We start from the raw sequence: 12,871 nt of genomic DNA, 5'->3' as shown, positions 1-12,871 counted from the left end.
GTTTATGTTTTTAGTTTGATGACTACAAGTTCGGCCATGCCTTTTCCACAAGGTTGGCCATGCCTCGGGATGAACTAGTAAGTTATAAGAACGAGATCCATTCACTCATTCACATTTCACATTTCACACACTGATCGCTCTATCTCGAGAACCACAACATCTAGAAAGCTGAAATTTGGTAGGAATATTCCTTTTATGGTCTAGGTGTGCAATAAGAAAGGATTTTGCGAAAATCTAAACCGATCCTGAGATATGATCAATTTTTGATCGCTAAAATCTCCATAAGAAATACACAGAGTGCAGAGACTACGGGAGAGAAAAGTTCCGCTCTCGATCCTAATATTTGAGTTTCGTTTATGTTTTTAGTTTGATAAATACAAGTTCGGCCATGCCTTTTCCCAACATTTTGAGTTTCGTTTATGTTTTTAGTTTGATAACTATGCAGCTAATAGGGAGCGCGCAGGGCGACCGTATTTTTTATTATTTTCCACAAGTTCGGCCATGCCTTTTCCACAAGTTTGGCCATGCCTCGGGATGAACTAGCGGGATTCCGGAGCGAAGCGACGGAATTCAGCTAGTTATTAATAATTCCTAGCGTAGTGTAAATAAATTCGTAGACAATGGAGATTCCGGAAGGCGGTGAGATCAACGATCTTCTCAACAAAAGCTCTCCTCACCCCCAGCGACCGGCCTCGCCTACATATATATTTTTTAAACCAATTTACTTATAATACAGTCAAATTTGCTGTAAAGCCAAACATTTAAATTTGAAGAAATGGTACATTTCCAAGGTTTAGAATTATTTTCGTGAAACACAGATTAGAATACTTCTGGCTTGTAAATTGAATTGCCTGTATTATAAGTCTTGTACTACAATAGTTTTAAGAAACGAGGCCCAGGAATTAATTCCATCAAGTAATCATTACTTCACAACTCTGATCCTAAACGAATGAAAGCATAGGAAAAGGTTGGGTTGAAATTTTTCAAATTGTAGGTGGGGAGAAATTTGAAACACCTACCGCCATGTACGGTTTGCAGCCTGCGTCAATCGTTTTAGCCACCGAGTCCACCAGATAGCCAGAAATGCCAAAGTCGCACATCTTGACGTCACCAGCTCTGTTGATCAAAATGTTGGACGGCTTTACATCGCGATGAATAACCTGGAGTTTGGAGTGCAGGTAATGCAGTGCATTGAGAACAGCGGAGGTAATTGTAGACAGAATATTCTCAGGTATCGAACGATTGTTCTTGTAAACCTAAAAGAGCAAGAAGAAGTATTGTAATTTTTAGATAAATCCCCTTTAGGGTTGAGCTATTCATTTCTAACGAAAGTTGACAACTTTCGTTGCGTTTTTTACTAGCTAAAGAGGATTTAGCTAATATACAGGGTGAACACGAAAAACGTCAACAAAATCCCTAGCTAGACTTCTTATAACGTCACAGAAAGTTCGCCATTAATGAGCTTTATGTAGGTACGTGTCTCTCAGTCTGAGAGAGTCTCAGAAGAAAATAATTCGTAGCTCTTTGAAAAATTGACATAAAGGGACAGTGTGGGTATTGTTAGAAAGCTGAGAGTTGAGGGATATTATTTCTGTTGCTTGCCGGCAGATTCGCGACATAAAGGGACAGTGTGGGTATTGTTAGAAAGCTGAGAGTTGAGGGATATTATTTCTGTTGCTTGCCGGCAGATTCGCTTTTTTTTTCTAGAATGTAGGTACTGTAAGATCTACATACAGGGTGTTTAAAAAAAGTTACCAACCCTGGGTGGTCAACTTTTATATCTTAAATAGGAACCCCCTACTTGTGATGCATTCTATCAAAGGTCTTAAAGAACGTAGTATTTTGGTACAAGTTCGGTTCTACCCCGTCAAACAGGGCCGGAGTTATGGGCCTATTTAAATTTTATTTTTTCAATGTTCTCTTGCCAATAGAGGAAGCACCAAAAATGGGAAATTAATATTGATTGGTGATTTGTGTTTCAAATAGGTCCCACTAATGGTTCATATTGAAATTCAGACCCAAAAATGAAATTTAGACTTTCGGCCCTGGCCTCCGGGGCTCAAAATTTTATTTTTGGGACTGAATTTCAATATGAATCATTAGTGGGACTTATTCGAAGCACAAATCTACATATATAAAAGAGAAATATGGACGGGTGGGTCATGTATTTATCATGTATTTACGAATTGTTTAGATAAAACTATGATCTATGATAGATATTGAAAAAGTGTAAACGAAGACCCCCAGTAAAATTGTCGTATCTACCCAAAAAATTATCAGACCTTTAAAATTCCCAACCGTTCCCGAGATATTGACGTTTTTTAGTCCCCTCATAAGAAATACCCGGGGAACACACACTGTGAGGCCAGCAAAACTTTTCCTACGTTTAATAATTTCTCTCGCTTTCAGCTTTGAGTTTTCATTTCTTCGAGACAAGACTCAGGGACGATATTAGTTTTCAGGGGCGAAGCCAAGGGAGCGCGAAGCGCGACCTCATGCATTTTCCTTTTTAATTTTTACCTTCTTTGCTTTTTTTTTTTTTTTTTTTTTTTTTTTATTATTATTATTTTTTATTTATATATATATATTACCTACCTCTATATTAAGTTTGACGTTGTGAACATACATTGTTGTATATTAACCCACAATAAAATATATTCATATTCATATTCATATTCATATTCAAGTTTGAGCTCAATCCGTCAAACAGGGCCGGAGTTATGGGCCTATTTAAATTTTATTTTTTCAATGTTCTCTTGCCAATAGAGGAAGCACCAAAAATGGGAAATTAATATTGATTGGTGATTTGTGTTTCAAATAGGTCCCACTAATGGTTCATATTGAAATTCAGACCCAAAAATGAAATTTAGACTTTCGGCCCTGGCCTCCGGGGCTCAAAATTTTATTTTTGGGACTGAATTTCAATATGAATCATTAGTGGGACTTATTCGAAGCACAAATCTACATATATAAAAGAGAAATATGGACGGGTGGGTCATGTATTTATCATGTATTTACGAATTGTTTAGATAAAACTATGATCTATGATAGATATTGAAAAAGTGTAAACGAAGACCCCCAGTAAAATTGTCGTATCTACCCAAAAAATTATCAGACCTTTAAAATTCCCAACCGTTCCCGTACATGGACAACCTCATGACCCAACATTGACCATACCTGACAGATTCAACAATACACCCATTACTATCACACGGACAAATTACTGGAAAAAGCAGAAACGGTAAAGGATACTAAAGAAACAGAGAAGGTAAAGTCAAAACATTACTGTGATAGATGTGCTATTATCATAGTAAATGAAGAAGAGGAGAAAAAAGAACTGCTGGAACAGTTAGAGAACGGTCCTAACCTGGTGGAGAAAGAGTACATAAGCTTGCTAGAAAATAAATGGCCGGAAGAGGCTTTCACGAAAACAAAGGTGGTGATCGGAAACCCTTTTCTTACTAAGAACGAACACCTCATAATTTTTTTATGAGGATATTGAAGAAGATAGCACCCTAATAAGAATGGTAAAGGAGAAGTATCCGGACATCAAAGAGTTGGTACAAGAGGAAGATGATGAAGATGGCAATCTACCGTTTATTGAAAACATAATAAACACGAAGAAAGGGTCCAGCCGAAAGCGTATCTATCTGAGTAAAGTTGGAGAAGAAATGAAAATGAGAGAAATACTAAGCAAGTGTAAGTCGAAAAAGGAGTCAGAGCGTGGAATGGCGTTTCAGCAGCGGTTTTAACTAGCAAGTGGAGAAAAGTTATGAGGAAGGCGATCGAGGTGTGTTTCAGAGACTCAGAGGGGGAAATTGAATTTTTCGTTCCAAAAGGGGAAGTAGAAGAAAAAAGTCGAAGAGAGAAAGAGGAGGCCGTGATTATCGGTACAAATGTATCCACTTATGCAGATACCATGCGGAGCATTAGAGCGGTTTTCAACCAGGATGAAATTGGGGTCACAGTCAGCTCCGTAAAGACCACGGATGATAAGAAGGTCGTCCTGGTTACCGGAAAGGGCGAAGCGGAAAAGGTGCAAAAGGAACTGGAGACGTTGGTGAAAGGTATCGACACTAAAATATCTGGTCGAGCGAACACACAAGTGGTAGTCCTGGATGTAGATGCATCTCTAAATGGAAAAGAAATTGAAACTTTCATAAAGCAAGCGACAAAGATACACGAAACTGAAGTTAGGCATCTGAGAATGGGAAAATGCTTTGTCGCTTGCTTTATGAAAGTTTCAATTTCTTTTCCATTTAGAGATGCATCTACATCCAGGACTACCACTTGTGTGTTCGCTCGACCAGATATTTTAGTGTCGATACCTTTCACCAACGTCTCCAGTTCCTTTTGCACCTTTTCCGCTTCGCCCTTTCCGGTAACCAGGACGACCTTCTTATCATCCGTGGTCTTTACGGAGCTGACTGTGACCCCAATTTCATCCGGGTTGAAAACCGCTCTAATGCTCCGCATGGTATCTGCATAAGTGGATACATTTGTACCGATAATCACGGCCTCCTCTTTCTCTCTTCGACTTTTTTCTTCTACTTCCCCTTTTGGAACGAAAAATTCAATTTCCCCCTCTGAGTCTCTGAAACACACCTCGATCGCCTTCCTCATAACTTTTCTCCACTTGCTAGTTAAAACCGCTGCTGAAACGCCATTCCACGCTCTGACTCCTTTTTCGACTTACACTTGCTTAGTATTTCTCTCATTTTCATTTCTTCTCCAACTTTACTCAGATAGATACGCTTTCGGCTGGACCCTTTCTTCGTGTTTATTATGTTTTCAATAAACGGTAGATTGCCATCTTCATCATCTTCCTCTTGTACCAACTCTTTGATGTCCGGATACTTCTCCTTTACCATTCTTATTAGGGTGCTATCTTCTTCAATATCCTCATAAAAAATTATGAGGTGTTCGTTCTTAGTAAGAAAAGGGTTTCCGATCACCACCTTTGTTTTCGTGAAAGCCTCTTCCGGCCATTTATTTTCTAGCAAGCTTATGTACTCTTTCTCCACCAGGTTAGGACCGTTCTCTAACTGTTCCAGCAGTTCTTTTTTCTCCTCTTCTTCATTTACTAAGATAATAGCACATCTATCACAGTAATGTTTTGACTTTACCTTCTCTGTTTCTTTAGTATCCTTTACCGTTTCTGCTTTTTCCAGTAATTTGTCCGTGTGATAGTAATGGGTGTATTGTTGAATCTGTCAGGTATGGTCAATGTTGGGTCATGAGGTTGTCCATGTACGGGAACGGTTGGGAATTTTAAAGGTCTGATAATTTTTTGGGTAGATACGACAATTTTACTGGGGGTCTTCGTTTACACTTTTTCAATATCTATCATAGATCATAGTTTTATCTAAACAATTCGTAAATACATGATAAATACATGACCCACCCGTCCATATTTCTCTTTTATATATGTAGATTTGTGCTTCGAATAAGTCCCACTAATGATTCATATTGAAATTCAGTCCCAAAAATAAAATTTTGAGCCCCGGAGGCCATCAGGGCCGAAAGTCTAAATTTCATTTTTGGGTCTGAATTTCAATATGAACCATTAGTGGGACCTATTTGAAACACAAATCACCAATCAATATTAATTTCCCATTTTTGGTGCTTCCTCTATTGGCAAGAGAACATTGAAAAAATAAAATTTAAATAGGCCCATAACTCCGGCCCTGTTTGACGGATTGAGCTCATTTTCGGATTATTTATTATTTTTGACGATCTTTACGAAAAAAATACATTTGGACAGTTATATTTTTCATGAGAATCATCAATTTTAAATCTTACTTGTCTTAATGGAAATTTTGTGCAAATTTCAATTTTAAAAACCAATATTCTCTGAGTTTCACAGGAAAAAAGTTATGACCGATTTCTTAAAGAAAGGTCGTGTATTTTAAATAAACAAAATGGTGGATATCTCGGAAATTAAGGAAGATGAGAAAGAAAGTTATAGAATAGTTTTTGTTAGAAATTACTTCAGGAATCTACCCTAGGCTTTTGGTAACGTTTTTCGTGTTCACCCTGTATAAACTTTTTGCGATCTTGCTTAGTTTCCGAGATATCCGCCATTTTGTTTTTCATTTAAAATACACGACCTTTTTTTTTCAAGAAATCGGTCATAACTTTTTTCCTATTAAACTAATTAAACTCAAATAAAAATGGTTTTCAAAACTGAAATCTTCACAAAATTTCCATTAAAATAAACAAAAGAATTTTGTCTATTATTTTTTGCTTGTAAAACTGAAGATAATTGTTTATTTATTACCTCAATTTATAAATGTTCAAAGAAAGCAATATAATTTTTTTTAGTATACATTGTACACAATTAGGAATATTGTTTTAATATTAGGCTAAGCTTCAGCCGTTCTTTTACAAAGAAATTACAATTTTTACTGTTCTTGTGTAAAATGTGTCATTTGTAATAAAATTGTAAAACGAATAAATTAATTGACTTTGAAAATTTAAGGATCTGAAGCTTCAGAAAAAAGACGCCTTTTCTTTTTTGATCGAATGATTGTGAGGTCTACGTTAGGTTAGGTTTGGGTTAGGCTAAGTTGGGTTTGAGCGTTTGAGTTAGGTTAGAATAGTCGCATGGTGAATCTCGAAGGAAGAGGTTGTGTTTAAATAGTGTGCTCTATTATTTTTTCGAAGTGTAAGAAATAGTTACAGTGTTAAGTTGGTGGGCGGCTGAGGAAAAGTGTTCCGATGTCGTCCCCAGACGACGCTATGGAAGTAGGTACAGGAACGAACTCGGACACCTCTCACTCAGGCGGAGTAGTTGTTGTGAATGTTGATTGGCAGTGGAAGCTTACTATAGATTTTTGACACAACATAAAATGAAAAGATGATACAGTGGTTTTTTCTTCAATGAAACTATCAATTTCTTTATGAACACTTTATTAAATTAAACTTCTTTTATAAACTTGATTTATAAGTATGACTGCTAACAAAGTTCTAATGACTGAACTCTTTACTTTCTTCAAATCTTCTCAATAAAACTTCTAATATCTTTTGGGAAAAGCTACTATCTTACGTCCGTCTACTACCAGGACCTTCTGCTAACTCTCGTCCGTCTACTACCAGGACTTTTGGCTAACTAACTTTTGTTTACAATCATAATCGGCTGAAAGAAAAATCTACTCCTTTACTCGTTGGCAAACATGAACATAAACAAGTACATCAGCTGTCTAATTAGATTGATCATAATTAACTATTTCTAATTACAAAATCACCCCTTGCTAAAAACACCTAATTCCTAACTCGTATCTAAACTCGCGCTGTTCGCGACAGTAGTGGTGAACCTGGGTTCGCGTCCGGGCACCCCCAACTCAGATGGAGTTGTGACTACAGGAGAGACCCCTAAGAATGACAAGAGGAAGATGGAAGAATCTCCTAGAATGGAACTGAAAGAAAGTCAAATAGGAGTAATGAGATTTTAACAAATAAACTAATTTAATTCTTTGAAGTTCTGCAAAATATATCTGCCTTTTTGGTTCTCCTTATCAAGTTGATTATTATTATTTAAAAAATCTCCAATATTTTTTCTCAGCCCGAACGAATCGATCCATCAGGAAATCCGTCCAACTACGACATACGAAGCGACGTTTGGTCGCTAGGGATTTCTCTTATTGAACTGGCCACAGGCCGCTTCCCGTATGATACTTGGGGTTCCCCGTTCGAGCAGCTGAAACAGGTTGTACAAGACGACCCACCCCGACTTCCCCCTGGAGAGTTTTCCAGCGATTTCAAAGATTTCATAACCCTGTGGTAAGTGATTATGTGATTAGTGTGCTTACAATGAAGTATTACCTACCACTGTGGCGCCTTATCAGGAGAAACTGCCTAACCTTTATGGTTCATGTTACCAAGCCTGGATCAAATTACTTTACACCCGAAAGCAATCCCTTGAAATATTTGCGATCGAAATACGAGTTACCACTGGACCAACCATGCTGATATGGAATTTTCATTGTTTCTTTTTCAGTTTACAAAAGGATTACACTAAAAGGCCTAACTATGTTCAATTACTCCAACATCCATTCTGTAGCGTGAATCATGAACATCAGAAAAATCTGATAGCTCCGTTTGTATGCGAGATATTGGATCTGAAGGAGTGACATCCCCTGTATACTGGCTAAAGAGGGTAAATCCTCTTTTTTAGCTGGACGTTAAGAGGGGTAAAATTATAATTTTGTTAAAGTTAAGCCAGTATTATTTTCTTTAATTACATTTTTTTAAAGTTAAATATCACTGAACTTCAAAGAAGTCCTCTTGTTTTGTTCGAATGCCTAGTTTCTCAACAAGAAGATCTAAATAATACTAAATGATTAACGAAAAAAAAAAAAAAAAATCCTGTCTTATAATTTGTACAAGCTTTTATCTTTAATGTTGCTCAACATTCAAAACATTTTTTTGAAGTTTCCATTGTAAATATGCTAGGCATAAGAACTCATCAAATCTCGTGTTCTAAAATTGTATTAACCCCCAGTTAATACAATTTCTTGCCAGGTAGGAAGAGCAATTTTTTTTACTATCACTATAGGGTGATAAGCAGATAATGGGAGGTAGTTTTATATCGAAAGCATTACTTTCTGCAGGAATTTGGTTGATTTCTAAATAGACTGCTTTTTCAACTCTTCCAAACTGGGCTTTTCTTGATACACTTGTTTTAAGGTACCCACAAGAAAAATATCACATGAGGACCGGTCTAGTTCTCGCATTCTGATTGGTTCTTTCATTTTGGGTCGATGACTCCTTGCTGCCATATTCATCTGGATGAATCATAATTCCTAACTCGTATCTAAACTCGCGCTGTTCGCGACAGTAGTGGTGAACCTGGGTTTTCTAACTCAGGTGGAGTAGTGGTGAACTTGGGTTCGCGTCCGGGCACCCCCAACTCAGGTGGAGTTGTGACTACAGGAGAGACCCCTAATAATGACAAGAGGAAGATGGAAGGTAAGAGGAAGATGGAAGAATCTCCTAGAATGGAACTGAAAGAAAGTCAAATACCTAGGAGTAATGAGACTCATTGAAGATCTGGAAAAGAAAGTTCAAGAACTGTCAGCACTAACAGGAAAACACGAAAATACAAATGTCGAAATAAAACAGGCTTCAAAATGGTTAAGGTTAAGGTTAAGGTTAAGGTTAAGGTTAAGGTTAAGGTTAAGGTTAAGGTTAAGGTTAAGGTTAAGGTTATAATAAGTACCCGATGCGAGTATTAAAAATAGATACCATCTTTACCTGTTCTAGAATTCAACCTCTTGGACTTGACCCTCAAAAAAAAGGTTACAGATCGAAGCTACCTCTGCTTTTTAAAAGAGAGAGTTTATAAAAATAGACCTTTACCTTAATTGCAACAATGCAAGGAGTTCTCGCATTCTGATTGGTTCTTTCATTTTGGGTCGATGACTCCTTGCTGCCATATTCATCTGGATGAATCATAATTCCTAACTCGTATCTAAACTCGCGCTGTTCGCGACAGTAGTGGTGAACCTGGGTTTGCGTCCGGGCACCCCCAACTCAGATGGAGTTGTGACTACAGGAGAGACCCCTAAGAATGACAAGAGGAAGATGGAAGAATCTCCTAGAATGGAACTAAAAGAAAGTCAAATAGGACTAATGAGACTCATTGAAGATTTGGAAAAGAAAGTTCAAGAACTGTCAGCACTAACAGGAAAACACGAAAATACAAAAGTCGAAATAAAACAAGCTTCAAAATGCCTGAACATACTGGCCTACAGACTCTCAATTAAGAAAGGCGAACTATATGAGATCTATGAAGAAAAAATAAAAGAGAAACAGATGAGACTAGAAAGCAGTCCCAAACCGCCTCGGGCTCAAAACTGTGCTGCGTGTGGGAAGAAAATTGCCGAAGAAGAGGAAAAAACAAAGAAGCTTAAAGAAGACCTGGACAAATTAGGATCAATTCTTGATGTAGATGAGTTCATTGAAAAAGCAGTACCGCTTTGTTTGGAGGAATGGAAGGACGAGTTCTACCAGGAGGTTACTATCAAAAAAGGGGTGGTAGAGAGCATGAAAGGGAAGATGGTGGTGTTCATCGGTGAAGGAGACGAGTCATCTCCACTGGTGGGAATCATCCAAGGAAGATACCCAGACGTAGAGGACATCATTAAGCAAGGAGGAGAAGAAATAGAATTCTTGGAGAATGTAACAAGAACTAAATACGGGGTAAGTAGCAGCAAACTATACGTAGCTAAGATAGGAAAGAGAGAAGAGATAAAAACAATTATAAAAAAGATATTTGAAATGATGGAGAGTGAGAAAGAAGGGCACATAGACCTGGCCCTTACGGAAAGATTAGACTGGGTGTACACCAGAAAAGTTCTGGAACTGGTAAGCAGGAAGTACAGTCAGAGAACAGTAAGTCTGGTGCCCTTACGGAAAGATTAGACTGGGTGTACACCAGAAAAGTTCTGGAACTGGTAAGCAGAAAGTACAGTCAGAGAACGGTAAGTCTGGTAGTTCCCAATAGCTATCGACCTGAGGGACAAAAACGAGAGAAGATAAGAGCGAGTAATATTAAGCTGAAGTTATAAGGTTAAGGTTAAGGTTAAGGTTAAGGTTAAGGTTAAGGTTAAGGTTAAGGTTAAGGTTAAGGTTAAGGTTAAGGTCACCAGAAAAGTTCTGGAACTGGTAAGCAGAAAGTACAGTCAGAGAACGGTAAGTCTGGTGGTTCCCAATAGCTATCGACCTGAGGGACAAAAACGAGAGAAGATAAGAGCGAGTAATATTAGGCTGAAGTTAGTAACAAACAGTGAAAATCAGGGAAACCTGAACGAGATAATGAGAGATTTGAAGAAGCAAGTAGCACTAAACGAGGAAGGAATAACTATAGAGAGTGTAAAGGGAGATTTGATCGTTATGATTATTATCAGTGTGATGACAGGAATTTTTATTCTCCATGTGTAGATTGGTACAGCTCGAATGCTGGAGGATATCTTCTTCCTCAGAATAAGCCCCCCGGGGTCCATCCTATTACTCTCGTGGGAATAAAAGTAGGGGTAGTCATCTCTCTGGGAACGGTTAGGTTAGGTTAGGTTAGGTTAGGTTTGGGTTAGGTTAGGTTAGGTTTGGGTTATGTTAGGTTAGGTTTGGGTTAGGTTAGGTTAGGTTTGGGTTAGGTTAGGTTAGGTTTGGGTTAGGTTAGGTTAGGTTTGGGTTAAGTTAGGTTAGGTTAGGGTTAGGTGGTTAGGTTTGGGTTAGGTTAGGTTTGGGTTAGGTTAGGTTTGGGTTAGGTTAGGTTTGGGTTAGGTTAGGGTTGGGTTAGGTTAGGTTTGGGTTAGGTTAGGGTTGGGTTAGGTTAGGTTTGGGTTAGGTTAGGGTTGGGTTAGGTTAGGTTTGGGTTAGGTTAGGGTTGGGTTAGGTTAGGTTTGGGTTAGGTTAGGGTTGGGTTAGGTTAGGTTTGGGTTAGGTTAGGGTTGGGTTAGGTTAGGTTTGGGTTAGGTTAGGGTTGGGTTAGGTTAGGTTTGGGTTAGGTTAGGGTTGGGTTAGGTTAGGTTTGGGTTAGGTTAGGGTTGGGTTAGGTTAGGTTTGGGTTAGGTTAGGGTTGGGTTAGGTTAGGTTTGGGTTAGGTTAGGGTTGGGTTAGGTTAGGTTTGGGTTAGGTTAGGTTTGGGTTAGGTTAGGGTTGGGTTAGGTTAGGTTTGGGTTAGGTTAGGGTTGGGTTAGGTTAGGTTTGGGTTAGGTTAGGGTTGGGTTAGGTTAGGTTTGGGTTAGGTTAGGGTTGGGTTAGGTTAGGTTTGGGTTAGGTTAGGGTTGGGTTAGGTTAGGTTTGGGTTAGGTTAGGGTTGGGTTAGGTTAGGTTTGGGTTAGGTTAGGGTTGGGTTAGGTTAGGTTTGGGTTAGGTTAGGGTTGGGTTAGGTTAGGTTTGGGTTAGGTTAGGGTTGGGTTAGGTTAGGTTTGGGTTAGGTTAGGGTTGGGTTAGGTTAGGTTTGGGTTAGGTTAGGGTTGGGTTAGGTTAGGTTTGGGTTAGGTTAGGGTTGGGTTAGGTTAGGTTTGGGTTAGGTTAGGTTTGGGTTAGGTTAGGGTTGGGTTAGGTTAGGTTTGGGTTAGGTTAGGGTTGGGTTAGGTTAGGTTTGGGTTAGGTTAGGGTTGGGTTAGGTTAGGTTTGGGTTAGGTTAGGGTTGGGTTAGGTTAGGTTTGGGTTAGGTTAGGGTTGGGTTAGGTTAGGTTTGGGTTAGGTTAGGGTTGGGTTAGGTTAGGTTTGGGTTAGGTTAGGGTTGGGTTAGGTTAGGTTTGGGTTAGGTTAGGGTTGGGTTAGGTTAGGTTTGGGTTAGGTTAGGGTTGGGTTAGGTTAGGTTTGGGTTAGGTTAGGGTTGGGTTAGGTTAGGTTTGGGTTAGGTTAGGGTTGGGTTAGGTTAGGTTTGGGTTAGGTTAGGGTTGGGTTAGGTTAGGTTTGGGTTAGGTTAGGTTTGGGTTAGGTTAGGGTTGGGTTAGGTTAGGTTTGGGTTAGGTTAGGGTTGGGTTAGGTTAGGTTTGGGTTAGGTTAGGGTTGGGTTAGGTTAGGTTTGGGTTAGGTTAGGGTTGGGTTAGGTTAGGTTTGGGTTAGGTTAGGGTTGGGTTAGGTTAGGTTTGGGTTAGGTTAGGGTTGGGTTAGGTTAGGTTTGGGTTAGGTTAGGGTTGGGTTAGGTTAGGTTTGGGTTAGGTTAGGGTTGGGTTAGGTTAGGTTTGGGTTAGGTTAGGGTTGGGTTAGGTTAGGTTTGGGTTAGGTTAGGGTTGGGTTAGGTTAGGTTTGGGTTAGGTTAGGGTTGGGTTAGGTTAGGTTTGGGTTAAGGTTAAGGTTAAGGTTAAGGTTAAGGTTAAGGTTAAGGTTAAGGTTAAGGTTAAGGTTAAGGTTA

The 12,871-nt window shown here is 38.9% G+C and overlaps 3 protein-coding genes across 3 annotated transcripts in view; 2 read left to right on the top strand and 1 right to left on the bottom strand.

Annotated features, from left to right (window-relative positions):
- The window catches only part of LOC113466461 (dual specificity mitogen-activated protein kinase kinase 6-like), a 7,122-nt gene extending 2,251 nt beyond the window's left edge, over positions 1 to 4,871 (bottom strand). Inside the window, exons 1-3 of the mRNA XM_026821904.1 lie at positions 4,697 to 4,871; positions 4,276 to 4,481; positions 1,020 to 1,256 (exon numbers count right to left, since the gene is read on the bottom strand). Of these exons, the coding sequence (XP_026677705.1) occupies positions 1,020 to 1,256; positions 4,276 to 4,481; positions 4,697 to 4,871 (618 nt within the window). The remainder of the gene's footprint in view (positions 1 to 1,019; positions 1,257 to 4,275; positions 4,482 to 4,696) is intronic.
- Positions 4,872 to 7,543: 2,672 nt separating this feature from the next.
- On the top strand, positions 7,544 to 8,698 carry LOC103506928 (dual specificity mitogen-activated protein kinase kinase 6-like; the record flags this gene model as incomplete). The annotated part of the gene is made up of 2 exons (XM_026821903.1): positions 7,544 to 7,782; positions 8,000 to 8,698. Coding segments are annotated over 2 exons (372 nt in total), but the record flags the coding sequence as incomplete, so codon positions are not given.
- A 265-nt stretch (positions 8,699 to 8,963) lies between these two features.
- Positions 8,964 to 12,871, top strand: part of LOC108252105 — a 7,979-nt gene continuing 4,071 nt past the window's right edge. Inside the window, exons 1-2 of the mRNA XM_026821901.1 lie at positions 8,964 to 8,970; positions 9,497 to 10,062. Coding sequence (XP_026677702.1) covers positions 8,964 to 8,970; positions 9,497 to 10,062 — 573 coding nt within the window. The remainder of the gene's footprint in view (positions 8,971 to 9,496; positions 10,063 to 12,871) is intronic.

Source organism: Diaphorina citri, unplaced genomic scaffold (genome assembly GCF_000475195.1).
Source record: "Diaphorina citri unplaced genomic scaffold, Diaci psyllid genome assembly version 1.1 scaffold274, whole genome shotgun sequence".
Taxonomy (NCBI): Eukaryota; Metazoa; Arthropoda; class Insecta; order Hemiptera; family Psyllidae; genus Diaphorina; species Diaphorina citri.
The sequence above is the reverse complement of the archived record's forward strand: the minus strand, read 5'-3'. Positions and strand labels throughout refer to the sequence as shown.